The sequence below is a fragment of the Mesoplodon densirostris genome, chromosome 1 (genome assembly GCF_025265405.1).
Source record: "Mesoplodon densirostris isolate mMesDen1 chromosome 1, mMesDen1 primary haplotype, whole genome shotgun sequence".
NCBI classification, from domain to species: domain Eukaryota; kingdom Metazoa; phylum Chordata; class Mammalia; order Artiodactyla; family Ziphiidae; genus Mesoplodon; species Mesoplodon densirostris.
Genome location: NC_082661.1, coordinates 103,904,727 through 103,923,855, shown reverse-complemented (window position 1 = coordinate 103,923,855; position 19,129 = coordinate 103,904,727). Strand labels below are relative to the sequence as shown.

Here is a 19,129-nt window from a genome sequence, read left to right as displayed (position 1 = left end):
TGGGGCCCCTCCTGGGCCGGGGAGGCAGCTGCTGCAGAGCTTGGTGCCGAGCGAGGCCGGAATAAGTGCATCTCCAAGCAGATGTTGACCCAGACGTCGCTGCCTCTGCACTTGCCCTGGCAGAAAGAGCCCCGAAAGCTCCCACAACCCGGGGACCCTGTTCTAGAGCAATGAGCGAGCAGGAACGGGGAAATCATTTTTTTAAAAAACCACACACACCCACACAACTATTAACTAGCATCTTCCCCCGATCTTCTATCTTGAGTCTTCCGTTGTTTGAATGTCTGTTTTTCCAGAGCCGGCAGGAGGCACTTGGGGAGGACCCGGAGCAGAGGCCTCACCTCTTAGGAACAGGAACTTCAGCAGACCTGGTGGTGCCTCCAGGCCAAGCCCTCAGCCCTGACATCCCGTTACCCCCACATCCCCTAACCCCACCAGAACCTTCCAATGGCCCCCAGGGCCCTTAGAATCACATCCAAACCCTTCCCTGGTCATTGGGGCTCTGTATGAGAGGCCCTTGCCCACTCTCTCCCACCTCCCGTATACCAGTCACCCTGGTCTCCTTTCCCTGAACACATCTCAGGCCCTTTGCACATGCTGTTCCCTGCCTGCAAAGCTCTTCTCCAGATATTTCCACCTTCTCATCATCTTGCTGGCTTTCCCGCTGCTCACAGGAACTCTCTAGGAAACCCTTCTGGCTTGACTAAAGAGGAGAGGTCCCTTACGAAGAATGGTGGAAGAGACCTGGATACCTGTGAACTGCGCCCTTAAACATGTCTGATGCAGGGGAGGGGAGAACTGGGTGACTGGCACGGGGGCGTCTGCTGCGCGTACAGAGCCTTGTTTAATAGCAACCACGCTCAGAGGTCATCTCCCCATTTTCCAAAGAGAGACCAGAGGCTCAGAGACACACAGCGACTTGCCTGCAGCCACATAGCTAGCAACTGGCGGCGCTAGGGTAGACCCCAGGTCTCTGATGGACCGCCTGCCGCATCCACCAGGAGCTGCTGTCACCACGAGCAGGACATTCTCAGCAGGAGGAGGATCTGTGTCCTGCGAGTGACGAGGTCGCAGGGTGGAGTGAGGGCCCAGAGCACTAGCTTGGGGCCTCCTGGATCCACCCCTGCATCTCCCTCCCCCCAGATTCCATGGCCGTGCCTGCCGGGGTCAGAGGAGTCCCTGGGCCTGGGTGTCCTAAGCTCTGGCAGGTGCTCTGGGTGGCACTCTGGATACGTGTGCTGCCTGCGGCTACACTAACCCAGAGAGCACCTCCTGGATGAGGGAGGTGATGTCATGTGGACTTAGGTGCTGTGGGGAAGAACTTTGCACAATTCCCCTCCTCGTCTCTCCACCCGTCAGACACACCCAGTGTTTCAGGTCCTCTGTCTGGGTCCTGGGATCCAGAGGTAGAAGTGAAAGCTTAACGCTCCAGAAATTCATAGCCCAGGGAAACACCCCCCGCCCCCTGCAAGGAGACAGACCACCTCCACCCAGTGACTCGCCCACTCAGATTCCAACAACAAGCAGCCCATCGAACCCACCCTCTCTGCCCAGCCCAGGTTCTGCCACAGTACAGGGCTCCCAGCCCGTGTTCTGGGGGTGAATGATGTGCTCCAGTTAAACTCGAGACCTGAGCCAGCGGGCACTCCGGGTTGGGGGGGGGGGGCGGGTCACAGCGCATCGGGCGGGGCACGAGCCGCTTGCTGGGGCTGGAACTGCGGGCAGGTGGAGAGGCCCGTGGATGGGCCGGGCAGCAGGGCTCGTGGGTCAGCTGATGGTTGGGACTTCCTCCCTGCCGTAGGTGGTTGGGGACACCCGAGGTTTGCTTGGGGAGTGGGGAGAGCAGATTCCCCTTTTAGAAGCTTCCTGGGGGAGGGACGCTGAGGGGGGAGGGGGAGGTGCAGCAAGCAGACAGTCTTCTCCTCCAGGAAACAGTGAGCTCTCTGTCCTGGGGGTTATTCAAGGAGAAGCTAGGCTCCCTCCTGGGACCTCCGGGCTGCCAAGCAGGGTGGTGGAAACCACGCTGGGTCCCGTAACATGGTCCTAGAGGCACACTGCATGCTGCAAGCACATCCGTCTCTGCCTTTGAATTTGCAGAGGCTTCTGCCCACCCGCCCGGTGGGAGCCCTCCTTCCCACTCCACTGGGGGCCTAACCCGCTTCCTTTCCTGGGGAGATCCGCAGGGTTGGTAGAGTGAAAGGTAAGCCAGAAGTGGGTCCTTGGATTGCTCCCAAGCAGGATTTAGCTCCGGGGCATGGCCCCGAACGTGTGCACAACCCTCACTTGCACTCAGACCCCACATCATTTGCACCCTCCTCCCGCAAGGACAGGCAGGGGGGCGTTTGTCCTGTCCATCCAATGAGGAGATGGGGTGCCTCCCAGCCATCCCAGGGGACCCCCACGGGCAATTCCACTCTCGTTAGCTTGGGACTCAGGAACAAGGGGGCTCCAACACCCACCACTGGATCACAGGGTCTTTGTACATCCGTTGCTATGGTTTTCTGTGCCTTGACCATCGCCTAGGCAGGGGTCCCCCAATCCTTTCTCTCCCACACCCTGAGTTCTAGAGGGGGCTCCTTAAATGTGTTCTGGCTATTTTTTGATCATTCCAGGGAAGTCATGTTTTTAAAATGATAAATCTCCCCACCAAAAAATAAAAGAAATAAAATAAAATAAAATGATACATCCCTTAAGCATCATGCACAGTGTTATTTGTAATTCACATTCTAAGAGTTTTCCTGTAGAGACAGCTCATTGCATCCTTGACAAACCGGCCTGAGCTCACCTGGTCGTCTGGCCTTTGTGCCTTTGTCCCACCCTGGCCTCTGCCTACTGCCCCCCACCAGTAAACGCCTTCCCTCTGACACGCACGCGCACACATGGGCATCCCCCGCTCCTCTGCCAGGCACTCGAGCCCCCCATTCCCCCACCCCTCCCCCATCACTGGGGAAGAAATGGGTACCTCAGCTCAATCTTGAACAGACATTCTCCCATTTAATTCTGACAAGTTCCCAAGTTTGAAGTCTAAGCAAATTGCTTGACAGAAGTGGCCACCGTGAATACCTTTCTCTTCTGTTTCACCTGGTCTATTAAGTCTAACAAGCCGGAAGCAGGGGGGCGATTTCTCTGATAAGTGGACAGGTGGTGACCTTTAAGAAAGTTTAGACATGTTTCACTAGTTTTAGTGAAATAGGAATATTATAACACAATAAATCTCTTGGGCCCTTTTCAAAATTCCTTGTTTCTTGCATATTATTAAAAAACACCAGGGCTTTAAACCCAGGGTACAGGTGAGCTTCACACTTTGGGGGTTAACATATTTGTCCAGAGTGGTACCTGGGCAGGGGGCTCTAAGTGGGATACTCAGGGGTGCAAAAAATTGACCTGAAAACAGAGCTTCTTACATCCACCGAAAGAGGAGATGCACACGAAAATTTAATGCATTTTCTTAAGCAGTTAAAGTAGAAACTGTCACTCCATGAAGCTGGCAGACCAGATGAGGCTTTTTTTTTTGCTGGAAAGAAATAGCAAGCGTAGAGGGAGACGGGGCCTCTCCTGGGGCGGAGCGCGTGGGTTCGGCTCCTGGGCTGCCTGACTGCACAGGGCTCTGGACCGTCAGCCTTCGCTCCCCATCCGCCCTGCTCTGCGTGACGCCCACTGGCCTGCAGCATCCCGCCCTCCAGTCTGAGAATTTGAGCCGCATGTGGGCATAGCAGGGAGGGGTCCTCACAGTGTGACCCCCAGTGCTGGGGGCCGTTCCCTGCATCACTGCTTTCTCCTGTTTCTTCTCCCTTTCCTGCTTTTTCTTTTCTCGGGCCACACATCCATCATCCCATGGATGTGTCCCAGGAGGCCCAACCCAGACTCTCCGTGGCCCCCCAAAACCTGCTCTTCCCTATTTTCTCTTTCTCTCCCAAGTCTGTGCCATCCACTCAGCAGCTGCCCCTGCCAGGAACCCGGAGGTTGTCCTCGGGGCCCCCACTTCCTGGCCTTTGGGCTCAGCCAAGCTTCTGAGTCCCCGTATGGCTTCCTGCCGGAAAGCACCTCCAGCCCGTCCCTGGCATTGATCCCCATTGCTTCGATGTTCACGGTAACCTGTCTGACCGTGGGAAGATGCGTCAGATCTGGAATTGTCCAGCAGTGGCTGCTGAAAGAACAGCAGCGGTGGGGGCAGCCTGGCCTGGGCTCTCTTTTCACAGATGGTGATGTAACATCTGCTAAAAGGAGCTGTGTGCAGCCCCTCAGGTCAGGGAAGATGAAGAAGCGTGTCTCAGAACTCCTCTGGGAGGGAGGGGATGAGAGAACAGACTCTCCCAGGAGCCTCGGCGGAGTGAGCATGGTGGGCTCCAGGCTCCTCCCTGCCACCTTACCTGCCTCCAGGTGTGCCCACAGTCTGATGTGATGTACATTTCTTCTTTATATTCCACCAGCTGGGAGCCCAGGTTACCTGGTCCAGAAGCAAAGTGGCAGGGTTGCTCTTAGGATCGGCCACTCTCCCCCTTACCAAGGTCTGAGTGCAGCCAGATCCCCAAACAAGGTTGGTGTTTGATGTGCTCTGGGTCTACACCTCCCAGCCCCAAAGCCACCCGGCGGATGCCCCTCTCTGCCCTCCTTGTATAATGATGGGCCTGCCGTCACCACTACGGGTCCTAGTCTGAGCAGTAAAAGATGAACTTTCCCCAGAGAAAGCCAGCCTCAGGCAGCTCCGGCTGAGCCCAGGTGCAGGCAGAGCTTGGGGGCTTCAGGGGGACCCACGGTGACGAGTGTGATTCAGGAATAAAAAGCATGGAGTGGGGGTCAGGGACAGGCTAGAGAGGATGCTGGCCATGTGGGCAATGTGGGGACACGGCAGCCCCTGACGGGCTTTAAACTGCGGCCAGACATGGCTGGGCTTGCATCTGGAGGCCCCCTGGGGGCCGGGTGCAGGAGAGGCCAGAGGCAGGTCCAGGGCAGTCCGGAGCAGTCCAGGTAAGAGGCAGGGTGAGCACAAAGTAGGTGCTCATTAAATATCTGTTGAGGGGATGTTTGGGAGGATGGTGAGGTAGGCACCAAACCAGCTGGGCAGCCAGGAGGCTCCTCCTTGGTCCTGGTTCACTTGAACCCATACCAGCCTGGCAGGTGGGTCACCAGCCTTGAAGGCCACTCTGACGGGCTGGGACTTAATCCTGGGGCTGCTGCCAGAGGGGGAAGAATCCCCACTTAGCATCTAAGGTGATTCCAGCTTACAGATAAGAAACTGAGCCTAAGTGGACCCCTACAGAAAGAACGGTGGCCACCTAGAGGACGCAGCTGTGGGACAATCTCAGTGGTCTCTGAGCTGGGCTGGATGGCCCTAAACAGCCTCCTCGGAAGGGTCTCGGACAGTGGGATTTTCTGATGGGTCAGATTGGGCAGGTTTCTGCTGTGACCACATGATGATGGCAAGGACCAGGGGCCTGAGCTTCTAGGATGAAGGGGACCTGTTATGAGGACACTGAAGCCGTTCTGGACTCTCTCCTGGAGCCCCTGACCTGGGCAACTTGTGCACCACTTGCACTTTGGAGACTAATTCATGTGGTGCTGTCAGGAGTCTCTCTTCCAGAGCCAAGTTTAGATGTCACTGGAAAATCCCAAAGGAGATGGATTATCCTCAAATAGATGAGGCAAAGTGAGTTCAAGTAGAGTGGCAGAGGGTTTGTGTGCCCGCCTTTTTTTGAGGTCCAACCAACCACCAAATCTTCCATCCATCCATCCATCCACCATCCCTCCATCCTTCATTAATTTAGCATCCATCCATCCATCCATCCACCATCCATCCATCCACACATCTGTCTCTTTTTCATCAATTCCACCCACTCACCCACTGCTGCACTGATTCATCAGCATTTGCTGAGTGCCTGCTCTCTGCCCAGCCTTGTACTGAGCCGTGGGGAATCCAAGCTGAGTAACCATGTGCCTGCTCCCAGGGAGCTCTCAACCTAGCCGGGGAAGAAGGATGCCCTGCAGCTGTGCACAGAGGCAGGATGCCTGCGAGTCCAGGGAACTGTGAAAGCAGAGAAGGGAAAGCTAACGGACCCATGCAGGAGGGGCATCAAGGAGAGATTCCCGCAGGAAGTGACCTCTGCACTGTGCCTCAAAAGACAAATGCCACTGGCCAAGGGAAAGGGGCAGGTGTGCCAGGCAGAGGGACCGGCCTTGGCGACAGCATGGAGGTGGGAGACGAGGTCAGTCAGGGGAGGTGGGGCAGAGGGTCAGCTGCTGAGCTGGGTTCCCTTCTACCCGCCCGGCCACCAAAAGGTGCTGAGGAAAGTCTGCTGAATGAAAAGAGGGAGATGAGTGAGTGAACGCAACAGCTGGGCGGGGGAGAGGAAGGAAGGGGAGCCCTTTATCCCCCCATCCTTCCAGATGCCAGCAGAGACGCCAGGACCCGCGCATCAAATACAGAAGCCGTGCAGCAAAGGATGCGGCGTCAGCTCAACTTCCCAGGCAAATCTGCAGTCGGTGATTTCAGGGGTGCAATGTCTGTCTTTTAAGTGACGCAATCTGTTTTCCTTGTTCCGTCTACCAAGGCTGTCAGGCTGCCAGTCACCTAACAGGCACCGGGGAAAGTTAAGGGGAAATTCACAGAACGCATCCACAGCCCACCAGAGTGGGAGGCTCTGCAGGAACACGGGGGCTGGTGCCCTCACTTTACAGAGGGGAAACTGAGGCCTGGGGATGAGACTAAGAAAGGCCTCCCTCTACGTCCCCTCCGGGCTGTTCTGGGGTCTCCTTGGGCCTCCTCCCCCGACAGCCCGACCCCTCCACCCCGCTTCTGTGCTCTCAGGGCCTGGTATACAGTAAGCGCTCACTGAATGTGCATTTCCTCTCCCTGCTTCCTCGATCTTCAGGTTTCAGAGTGGCTCAGGCCTCAGGGCCAGAACAGAGCAAAGCGACAGCACAAGATCCACCCCAGCCCACAGCTGGCAGAGGGGGAAGGTGGCCTGGACCCCTCACTGTGGCCCCCAACGTGGCAGAGCCCTGCGGCAGCTGGAACAGGAGCAAGGGGACCGCCCCTCGGGTCCTCTGGTTGCTGCCAAGTCCCCAGCTCCAGAGGGCCCGAGTGACCCCCGCCTGGCTGATGGGCCTCAGGTCAGCTCTTGACCTGCTCACGCCCCTCGGCCTCTCACCTGGGATTGATGAGATTGATTGATGGGGTTGATGGGTCCCCGACTGGCTGAGTCACAGAGGAAGGGACTCTGCAGGAGGGCTGGGAGGCAGGGCTCCTCCTGGGAGCCCCGGGGGTCTTCCTGGCACAGAGCGGGCGGGGGTGCTCCGAGCTCCCCGTCACGGCCCCTCAAGGTTTTTTCAGCCATGTGACTGTCAGAGCCAGCGTCCGGGAAGCGTTTGCAGCCTGTGCTGTGTGTGGTCCTGAGGATTCACGTCCGGATGAGGAGCCTGAAGCAGCGTGTGCTGCGTGGTGGCCCAGGACGGGTGCAGGGCATTGGGGCAGGGAGGGCCTTCGACCTGCCTCAGACCTTTCAGTGCCCCCAAGTCCGAGATGATTATCCTCATTTCACAGATGAAGAAACTGAGGCTCAGGGAGGTGTAGAGCCCCAGAGCAAGAGCTCAGAAAGGCCCAAGTCAGAATTGGGCCCGGCGCCCTCTGTCTCAACCATCCATCTGTGATTTGCTACCTCTGCAGGACACATCCCCTTGACACGCCCAGTCAGGAAGAACATTCCAGCTGGCAGTCTCGGCCCGCTGGGTTTATTTCTGGGTTCACTATGGCTGTTTCTAGACCCTGGCAGTTAGAAGCTCGAGTTCCGGTCTTTGCTTCTTGAACCATCCTTTTCCCTTCCTCATTGGATTCATGGCTCCATTTTCTACATCCATCTGTGGGTCTGGCCTCTGTCCGCCGAGCCGGAGGGCAGGTCCCCAGTAGAAGGGCCCTGGCATGCAGCCTGGCACAAGGGCAGTGGTGTCCAGCCACTGTTCAAATGACAGGGCCACCTGTGGAAACACACCTGGTGTTGATGCTTTCTACCTGATTCCCAAATCAGCCTTATGATGGAGGTTTCATCCTCTTTTTGCAGGTGAGGAAACTGAGGTTCAGAGAGTCCAGTAAATGCCCAAGGCCCAGCAGCTGGAGGCGGTAGAACCTGGGGCTTGTAACTCCCACCTGCCTGCCTCAGGGTGGAATGAGGGATGGATGGCGGGGAGATCAGGAGAGAGACTCCCTGGAAACAGGCAGCCATCGCCCATGGCTGCCTCGGGAAGCTCAGCCAGGCACAGGCCGTCACGTGGCCCCATTGCTCCTGCCACATCGTCCAGCCCACTGTGGGGGCTGCTAGTGGGAAACTGGTCCCTGCTCAGCGGCTGCGGCGGTGCCTGAGGGAGCCCAGCTCATTCCACCTTCCCCTCTGTTCCCAGCAGACGCTCAGGGCTGGAGTGGAGGATGTAAAACACTTACACCTTAATTGGCCTACATTGCACGGATGGATCCATCTCAGAAAAGCCACGGCGAGATGAAAAAGCAGCAGAATGAAATATAAATGTAGCCTCCTGCCCTTGGCGGGGACAGTGAGAGGGAGGGAGGCTGCCAGCTCACCCCCTCCGCTCGCCGTTCTCCGTGTGACTTGCATACAATGAAGTGAACTTCCTGCAGCTCCTCACAGCATCCCTGGGGGGCTGGAATGGTCGTCCAGAGCTTTCAAGGCCTTTGAGCAGTGGAAACATTTGAAATTCTGCCTTTTGTACTTTGGACAAGAATTTGGGGTTTCAACCCCTCACGAACATGCATTTTAAATACACCATTGAGCTGATCTCCCTGTGCGATGCGGCTGCTTCCCACTAGCTATCTATTTTACATTTGGTAGTGTATATATGTCCATGCCAGGTGGGATAGGGACGGTGGGAGGGAGACGCAAGAGGGAGGGGATATGGGGATATATATATACGTATAGCTGATTCACTTTGTGATACAGCAGAAACTAACACACCATTGTAAAGCAATTATACTCCAATAAAGACGTTAAAAAAAAAATACACCATCGCCTTCAGGTCCAGGGAATAGAGTCCACAAGACAGGGGGTGCCCGACATGGGCGAGCCAGCCTGTCCCTGCATGGGACCTGGAGCCCCATGAGCTGCACTGAAATCGAGGCTGATGTGTGATTTTTCATTGATTGACGCACGTCCATCATTGAAGCGGGCAGACCCCGCCCCAATCGCAGTCATTGACTAAGACCCCCAGGGCCGTAGATGAACAGAAGGACGCTCAGAAGATGAAAGGTTTTACTTGCAGTCTTCTCTGTCTGGTTGTGTCGCTCGCTCCCCTACTGGAAAGCCACCCTCTCCAGAATAACGTGAGACGCCCCTCGGATAACCAAGGTCTCCCGCCATCAGAGGCCCACAGAGCAGACAGGGGATCTCACCTCCTGGCCCCTTCATGGGCTCTGATTCGGTCGTTCTGAAAAACCCGTTCCCGCCTCTGCCTGGAAGGCCATTCCTGCCATCTCAGCATGGCCACTCATTTATTCATACACTCATTCACTCATTCATTCATTCATTCATTCACCCTCTCACACACAGCCAGGCCCGGGCCTCAGTGCTGGGATACGTCTGCTGAAGGGGCGGATGTGTCATCCAGCTCAGGGTCTGGGGCGCAAATCCTCCGGGTCACAGATGGTGCTGGAGTAGACAGAGGGAGGGAGCCCCTGATTCAGGAAGCTGTGAGACCCGGCCCAGGCCTTGGTGGTTCCCCCTGTGTGATGGGCAGAGACACTGTCTCTCCGACTGCCACTCGCCCCATCTGCATCCTGGCTGTGCAGAGCCTCAGCCTGGCCGTTCCACAGCCCGGATGAGTGGCGGGCCTGATGGGCCCGCCCCAGAGCCTTGCCTTCTGCAGGTTCAAGGGGCACAGCAGCCCCTCCTGGGGCTGGGGCTTCCCTTCCCTGAGGAGCCTGGGGTGGGTCTCAAGCTTCCTGATGGAACCTTGCAAGTTGCGGGCAAGTCTTCCCTCTCCTTGGGCTCGTTTCCTCCTCCATAAAGTAGGGGTACTGACCTCTCAGGGTTGTCATGGTGATTAGAAGAGTTCAGGGACTGGCCAGGGAGAAAGGGCCACCGTAGCAACTGTGGACACGATGGACACGGTCCTGCCCTCCCTGCCTTTGTCTCCATGGCGTCAGGGACCCTTCCCTGGACTTAGCTGCTGAGAGCTGGTGAGGCTATCCCCACGCTGATGGGTAAAAGGAAAACCAGATGCCAGCCGCTACCTGGCAATGGACTTGTAAAACATGTGATTTTATTTGGAATGATTCTTCTAACTCACATAAACCTTATTTTAGAGTTTTATTAGATCGGCATACATTTAGTGATCCCTGAAGAAGGTTCTAGTTTAATGGGGTAGACAGACACAATCACAATGTATACTTCTTTTGTTTCCCCTTATGTTAGTTGTATATGTGTCTCTCTCTCCCCACTAAACTAGAATCTTCTTTAGGGACCAATAGTCAACCATGATGCAAGTTGTTCTCCCGTCCATCTATCCATCCACCCATCCATCCATCCTTCTATGTATTCATTCACCATTTTGTTATCCATTCTTCCATCGGGCCATCTGACTATCCATTCTTTCAACTATCCAATTTTCCTTTCACCCATCCTCCCATCCATCCATCTATCCATCCATCCATCCTTCCTTCCATCCATCCATCCATCCATCCATCCTTCCATCCATCACCCATCCACCTTTCATTTAGTCAACGCATATCAGGTGCCCACTCTGGGCTATGCAATTACCCCTCAGGGTGATGTGCCAGGTGAGCTGGCTTCCTAGAGGTGCTGTGGCACTGCCCCCAGTGGATACACCATGGCCCCAGGCCCGTGACCATCAAGTTCTATCCTTGAAATTGGAGCATCCTGCAGGCAGTGATGGCTCCTGACCGTGATGGCAGCCTCTTACCTGCACCCATGATGAGGCCAGGGGCAGTGTCCTTGGTGTGCACAGTGCCTGACACGTAGGGGTTGTCTGCCCAGCGCAGGTGCAGGTGCAGGTGGCAGTCCGGCTGTGGGGGGTAGAGAAGGAGCCATGGTCAGCACTTGGGAGGGAGAAGTGACCTGAGAAAAGTAAGGCTGATGTTGAATCCAGCCCTGTGGGTTTTTGGCTATGAAGGTGGGATCAGGAGTGCTTCAGAGGGGTCGGGGGAAGGCAGACAGGAGGCTTGGAGGCTGACAGCCAGGTGAAGGCTGTCAGGTCAGGACCAGTGGAGGGTTCTCCCAGCCTGGGTGCTGGAGGGTGGGCTCCCCAACGTGGCTCCTGAGTGCAGAGCTGGGCCGCAGAATGGGACTCCGGGAGGGAGACTGCATGGTCCATGCCCACGTTCATTCATCCGCCCAGAACATTTACTGGGGGTCTCTTAGGTGGGCATCAGGCAACAGCTGCGGGACACCCCGTAAGCCCTGCGCCCTATGGGAGAGGCAGGGGGTAAGGTGGGCATGCTAGAGCCCAGTTTACTCACGAGCATCAGTGCAACCTTGACGCAGCCCCGGCTGGTGCCCTGGCTGGAGGGGCAGAAACACTGGTTGTATTAAGACAGCCAACGGCAACTCACAGTGCTGTTCGGCTGCCTCTGGGCCAGCGCCAGTACTTTACAAGGTGTGCATCACTGAATGCTCTCAACATCTGTACCGTCATCCCTGCTGCGTTGATGGGGAAACTGAGGCAGAGTGCATTTAAGCAACTTGCCAGGGCAGTGGTGGGGCTGGGACCACGGCTGAGGCTGCCTGGTTCCAAAGTCCATGCTCTGAGCCCCGTGGAGGGTCTGGTACTTCCAGGCAAACTGGGCCAGCAGCCCCCAGAATGAGGAAGCACCAGCTGTTTCCTGCCCGGTGATGCCAGATCCCTCATCTGTCTCCACCCCAGCTGCCTGCATCCCCACCCTCTGTTGAGATGGCAGAGGCCACAGCCAGCTCCCCTGGCTAGGGCTGGGGGATCCCGGGGGAACAGACGAGCTGAGAATGATGTGTCCTCTGGACTGACCTTCCCGAGTCTCCTCTCCTCTGGCCTCGGTGACTCAAGGCCACAATCCCTCTGTCACATCCACAATAGACCAAAAGACCACAGGGCATGGGACAAGGCCCAAGGTTTCTGCACAGCTCCCTCCAGGCCACCGGACACGGCACCGGGCAGTGACCCGCCAGCCATTAGCCGGGGCTGCCTGTCACCCACACCTCCAGGGTCATTGCAGAGCTCCACTGTCATTGCTATATTCTACTGTCTACCGAAATCCATCCGAGAGATGTTTTTTTCTCTACAGTTTATGTTTCTTTAACACTTTCTTCTGGTCCATGAACTGAGTATGTTTTATACAGATTATCTGAAGTTAAAAATAAAACCGATAGTAGGTTGGATATGGATCTGGGTCAGATGCCACCAGGGCCCGATCCAGTGGGAGATGGGCTCTATTTGTCTGTACCAGAGTTTATAAAAATGTATTTGTTGCATCACATACTGTATGGTTCCACTGACAGGAAATGTCCAGAGCAGGGAAATCTATAGAGACAGAAAGTGGATTAGTGGTTGCTCAGGGCAGGGGGTGGGATGGGAGATGGCGGGTGGTGACTAAAGGGTACAGGGTTTCCTTTTGAGGTGATGAAAATGGTCTAAAATGGACTACGGTGGTGGTTGCACAGCTCATGAAGATACTAGAAACCACTGAATTGCACACTTTAAATGGGTGAATTGTATGGGATGTGATTGGTACCTCAGTCAAGCTACTAAAAACAAACAAAATAAGAGGTGGCAAAATGAGCTGAAAGAGGCCCCCTCCTGAAGCAGACTTGGTAGGCTAGAGGCCCTCCCTGGGGCAGCCTGGGGAGCCCCAGGCTGAAGATGGCAGGGCTCTGTGGACCGGGGACCCTAGTCATGGAATCACCCCGGAGGAGAGTCCCCATCCAGGAACACCTGGATTGAACGGGACAAACTTGACCCACTGTGGAAGGTTAAGCTGTCCCCCCTTCTGGATTTCTCCTGGTTTCTTACAGCTGACAAGCAGGTTGGTGACCTAATACCTGTGGTGACACCCTTCGGCCCCCTCGCCCATCCAATGACCAGGCACTAACGGGGAGGGCGTGTCCAGGGGGAGGGGTGCCCGTGACCTCTCTGAGCAGGGCCAGTCTCTACCTGCAGAAGGAAGCTCTACAGCAGGAAGAACAGGACCCTCGGCAGGGACGTGGCCTGCCCTCCTGTGTCCCACTGGCACACTCCCGGGCTGAGAAGGTCCGGCCCAGGCATGGCCCTGCTCTGCTGCCCCAGAGGTCCCGGGGGGCCAGGCAGGGCCTGGAGTGGCCAAGCTTCTGGGCTGGTCTCCCCAGGCTGCAACTAGCTTTTTCCACATTCCCTGATGTGTGCACACAATATCACTGTCTCTGTGTGCAGTGAACAGAGCAAGTCAGAGGCTGTGGCTCATAGAACCTGGCTGCCCCTCCCCCTCCCCAGCCCACTGCTGCTCTGTGCTGACTGCTGGTTGCCTGTTGGGGCCAGAAGTGGAACACTCCTCAGGGTTCCCTGCGGTCGGCAGTGGCCCACAGACAGAGCTGCAGTCCCCTTTGGTGCCATGGAGGGCCACACAGATGTCTTCCAGCCGGTCCTGGAGCTGTAGTGGGTGCTCTGCTGGTATCTGACAAGCTGACGCAAGGCCCAGCCGACTGAGCTGAGCTGATAAAGGGCGTGGAAGGCCAGGCAGGCCTGGAGAGGCCGACCCCCAGGGCACTGGGCACCTGCACATGTGATGGGATGGGAAGCATTGAGTGCCAGGCTGCTTTTGGGGTGTACAGTCAGACACGGCAGGGTCCCCCGAGGACACCCAGGCCAAGGGTGGGAAGACCTCAAGGACAGGCTGGTGCCAGGGCAGTCGGTGCTGAATGCCTCGTCCTGGTGGGGTGGCCCGGGTACCTGCAGGGCTTGGATGGATGTGACGCAGACCAAGCTGGGAGGCCCACACCGTCCCAAGGGTCCCCCTTCTCGGCCCCTCTCCATGCAGGAGCTGGCTGGTGCTCCCAAAAGGCATCCAGCAAAGACTGCCGGAGGGCTGGAGGGCCACACTGTCAGCCGTCCCTGCCGGACACCCCACTGCTCAGCTCAGTCCGGTTGCTGAGAAGAGTTGCCACAGGCAGCAAAACGAATGGGTTTTCATTCTGAATCCAGATGTCAACAGATACAAAACCGTCTTCCAAGGGCCATTTCTCATCCTAAAACAGGTCTGATCCACACTCATCTATTCCCTGTCACTGGAAGGAAATCTCCCCAGCCAGAGAGCTGGTCAAATGGCTCGGGAAAACCTTCATGACCCAGAGTTAAGAGAAAAATGGAAGACTCAGAAATCACACACGCGTCAGGATCCCAAAGATGACTTTTTAACGTGAATATAAGCCAAAGGATTGACCAGAAAAATGCCCGATTACCATTACTTCTGGGTGACGTGGTTACAGGTGTAACTTATTCCCCTTTTTATACATTTCTGCTTTTTCCAAGTATTCTGCAATAAACAGGAATCACATTTCTGATGAGAAATAAACCCTCAAGTGTAGCTTGCCCTGTGCAGTTGGAGACTGTGTGGCTGAGTGGACACAGAGAAGAAACCCAGGAGAAGGGCCACGCTTGCTCACCCGGCATGCCCCCCACCCGCTGCTGCCAGGTCTGCACACACAGGGTAATGGGCCTCGCAGCCAAGGCTGTGATTTCTGTCTTTTGTGACCAGCTGGGTGTCCCGATACTTGTCCTCTGTCCACTGTGCTCATCGGGCTCTCTGAGTGCCTGCCTGCAGCCACACACTTACCAGCTGACCCCTACTTTTATTATTTTAAGGCCAGGGCATAAATCTTGAAAGGTTATCTCCTCGCTGAGCTGCATAATTGCAGACAAGAATCTATTCTTAGCGAAAACTTGCTTTGACAGATTAATATGGCTTACCTTTGTCGATGATGATACAAAAATTAGCCCTTTCACAGCAATTTTTTTCTCAGAAGAGCTTTTACAAGGGGCAGGTGATTAATTCTCCCCGGTGGTCGACAGGTGTTATTATCCCGTTATTAGGGGGAGGGAGGCTTGCGTAGAGGCCGAGCACAGGCCCCTAGTCGGTGAGGTCATGGAGCGAGGGACTGACACTGCCCAGGCCGAGGCTCTGCCCGGAGAGCACAGAGCCCCACCCTGGCCCTGGCGAGTGGTCAGTGGCTGTCCAGGCAGGGTGCCTACCATCTTCAGGGGCCCTGCAGAGATCCAGGCAGATCTCAAGAGGGCAGGATTGTTTGCTACTTTGTGTACTGATGTATTCCCACCCAGAACAGTGCTTTGCACATATAGGTCCCCTTACGTGTTTGTTGAATGACTATCCCTGTGAAATAGGCACTGTTATTCTTTCTAGTTACAGAGGCACAGCAATGATGGGGGTCCTTGGCTGTGAGGGGCTTCCGATCGAAGCCAGGGGGAAATAGAAGTAAGTGTGCCCAGTGAAGCCTTCTCAGTGGAGGGGATATCTAGACAGGGTTTTCAGGTGTCAGTAGGAGTTCACTAAATAAGAAGAAAAGGGCATTCCAGCCCTCTCCACCCTCAAGGCAGTGAAGACACTGGGGCAGCCTATACTCATATTCATGCAGAAAGGCACCCTTGGAATAGCTGGACTGGCTTAGGGCTCATGACATTTGGGCTGTATCCTGGCTCCCCCTCACTTATCCAGCCCCCCACTTCCACAGAGTGTACTTCCTGGCCCTTGACATTGGCCAACAGGGCTTAACAGATGCACAAGCGGGCTTGCAGTGTTCTTGTAATGTTTCTGCTCACTCTCTTGCACCTCTGCTATTGCCTGAGAATGTGCCTGGGCTGGTCCCAGAGGAGGAAACTAGATCCCTTCCTAAATCGACCAACCCCCAGGTGCATGAACGAGCCCAGCCTCTCATAGATCTCGAGAAGAGTGATTGCTGTTTGGGGTGGTTGTTACACAGCGCTGTTGTGGCAGGAGCTGACTGATACACTCCCCTCTCTGACTTCCAGTTAACTCTTCTGTAAAGCAAGGAGTTTCATGTGGCCCTCTCCACCACACCCAGAGAAATAGGTGGTTCATGTCTCCCAGATGGCCCTTCTCAGACATCAGCGTCTCTGACCCCTGGGGCCAGAGGTAACGTCTAGTGCCCACCCCGGGGAAGGTGTATGCAGTGAGCAGGGCACTTACAGGCTTGCAGTTGGTTGGTTTCCCGTTCATGTCCGTGCTGGGAGGCCTCAGGTAATCCCAGTCTCGGCCCTTGCTGTAGGTTATAAGTGTCACCACCTTCCCGTTGACTTTTTGGTTCGCCAGAAAGACTCCTTTCACCCCTCGGACCTGGGACAGAAGTACAAGAAGGATGGCAAAAGCCTGCCCAGCCCCTTGCTAAGAGCTCTGTGTGCACGGCCTCATTTCACCCCAAGAACAGCCCAGAGCTGAAGCTGACTATACACCCTGGAGGCAAGTGGGTCTGTGGGGAAAAGGGACCAGAGACGCTGGCCTGAGCTTTGACTGGGAGCCGGTACTGTCTGACCCCAAATTCTGAGTGCATTTCACAACACTGAGCTGTCCTCCCAGATCCAGACCCCGGCTGTTGGACGGCGAGCAGAGCCCTGGTCCCCGAGGTGCCTGTGCATTTCGGTCACGCTGTCTTTAGCCGGAGCTCCTGATTCAGAGCCCTAGCCCCTCGCCTCCCTCCCAGTGGACCCACAGGGCCTGGACCCATGGAGTCGCTCTGGGCTTTCCTCCAGGGACTGCCTCAGCTCAGCCCCACATGCAGATGCCAGACTGTGAGGACAGGGTCCGTGCTGGCCCCAGCCTGCCCTGGATGGGGGTCGAAGTCCCCTGTGCCCCCTTTCTCAGGGTTTCTTGAGGGGCCAGGGCAGTGAACACACACATCCTATCATCGGTTACTGAGTTCGCGCACAAGAAAGGGTCAGATATCAGCAATTCCCAATTGTTCAACCTCCTGGTCCCACAGAAATGAACATTTTCGGCAAGTTCCTTGGGCACGGAAGACTTGGCCTCAGAAACCGAGGCCCGCTGGTGTGGTCTGAGTTCCTCAGGGCCCCCGTGTGCCCGAAGCAGCTTTGTTTTTGTTTGTTTGTTTGTTTTTGTGGTATGCGGGCCTCTCACTGCTGTGACGTCTCCCGTTGCTGAGCACAGGCTCTGGACGTGCAGGCTCAGTGGCCATGGCTCACGGGCCCAGCCGCTCCGCAGCATGTGGGATACTCCCGGACCGGGGCACGAACCTGTGTCCCCTGCACCGAAGCAGCTTTTGCTGCTCTATAAATAGCATGAAGCCAAGGCAACTGAGGCTGAGTTGTGGGATTTACCTGAAGTTCCATGACCAAGTGTGATGCTTAGGCTGAGAGTGATAAAACACAGTTGTTAAGTGCTTTCTACGTGGTGGGCAAGGGAATTAATGTCCCTCTTATTAAATTATCAGACTCCAGGAGGTTGGTGCTTTCCTAAGCCTCCATGCCAAATGTCTGACAGGTGGGGAGCAGGCCAGGGCGGATCCCAGAGGTTCAGACGCACAGTGAACCGTGTATGAGCTTCCTGTGGCTGCTACAACGGGTAACAGACAGAGGGGCTTAAACTACACACGTTGATCATGCTATAGCTCTGGAGGCCGGAAGTCCAACACAGGTCCCATCGGGCTGAAAGCAACTGGTGTCTCCGGGGGAGACGCGTGTCCTTGCCTTTCCTCCGTGTCTAGAGGTGCTGGGGTGCTTGGTTTGCAGCCCCTCCTGCTTCTTCAAAGCCAGCGGTACAGCATATCCCTGGCCATTCTTCCATGATTCTGTGTGTTTTTCTGCCTTTCCTTTCTGCCCCTCCTTCCACATGTGAGGACCCTAGAGATTGCAGTGGGCCTCACGGAGAATTCTGGAAAACCTTCCCATCTGCCAGTTGCTAACCTGAATCCCCCTTTGCCTGTGCCTTCTGCTAGGATGCTTCTCTCTGGGTTGGAGACCAGGGGTCTGGCCCTCATCTCCACAGACGAGGATTAGGGGATGGTCCTTCTGGGGGACAGCCCCAGGGGCAGGAGGACCGCAGCCCCTTCTCTCACTCATGGTGACATCACTGTCTCTGGCTCACCTGAGGCATCACCAGGGGGCGGGCACCTGGCCTGCTCGGTGCTGAGTCTAGATGCCTCCCCTGATGTCCTAGGGGCAGATAGGTTACTGATTTGCCCAGTGATGGCTTGCTTTATTTGGAAAGCGCCCTTTTATGTCCCGACTGGTCTCCATGAAAACACTCAGCAGTAAATAACATGGACCCTCCCATCCCAGAAGAGGTAGTAACAGGCCGAGTTTCCCTGGGGAGGGTGTGGTCAGCTGAGTGCTGGCTCCCAGTATTGAGGTGCCCACTTCACATAACTGCCCTCTTCATGGCTGTGCTCACTTCCTGGGGGCTGCCGTAACAAAGCATCACAAACTGGTGGCTGGGGGGAGGGCTTAAAACAACAGAAATTTGTTCCCTCACAGTCTGGAAGCCAGAGGTCCAAAATCAAGGCATTGGCAGGGCTGCCCTCCCTCTGAAGTTTCTCAGGGAGGATCCTTCCTGCTTCAAGTGGCTGCAGGTGTTCCTGGGCTGCGGCCACATCACCCCACTCTCTGCTCTGTCTTCACAGGGCCCTCTTTCCTGTGTGTCTGTGTCTCCTCTTCTGATCCTTACCAGGACACTTGTCATTGGTTTAGGGTCCAGCATGAGCTCATCTCAAGATCCTTCAGTTAATGACAGCTGCAAAGATCCTCTTTCCAAATTAACTCATGGTCACAGGTTCCAGGGATTCGATGTGGCTGTAGCTTTTGTGGGCCCCCATTTAGCCCACTACAATGACGGTCTCCCAGCTGTGGCCAGGGTTCCTCAGGGTCAGGGCACAAGACTGGAAGCCCCCTCAAGCCCCTTCCTAACCCAAGCTCCAACACAAAGAGGCCCCCCGAAAAGGGTTGCCGTCTTGTCTGGAACCAGGACCCATCCTGCAGAGGTCAGAGCTCGTAGGCCCTTGAAAGCTCAGGCCTCTCGGGGCAGTATTTGCCTGTGACGTCTGGGATAAGACATTTTTCCTGGATCTGACATTGGATGAACGATAACCATGACAGTAATGGAATTGGGGCACGTGTAGAA

The 19,129-nt window shown here is 55.8% G+C and overlaps 1 protein-coding gene across 2 annotated transcripts in view; it reads right to left on the bottom strand.

Annotated features, from left to right (window-relative positions):
• SORCS2 (sortilin related VPS10 domain containing receptor 2) overlaps positions 1-19,129 on the bottom strand; it is a 553,507-nt gene that overhangs the window by 35,015 nt on the left and 499,363 nt on the right. For both annotated transcript variants that reach the window (XM_060106386.1, XM_060106377.1), the window contains 3 exons: positions 16,187-16,333; positions 10,924-11,026; positions 4,371-4,447 (listed from right to left, as the gene is read on the bottom strand). In XM_060106386.1, the coding sequence (XP_059962369.1) occupies positions 4,371-4,447; positions 10,924-11,026; positions 16,187-16,333 (327 nt within the window). The remainder of the gene's footprint in view (positions 1-4,370; positions 4,448-10,923; positions 11,027-16,186; positions 16,334-19,129) is intronic.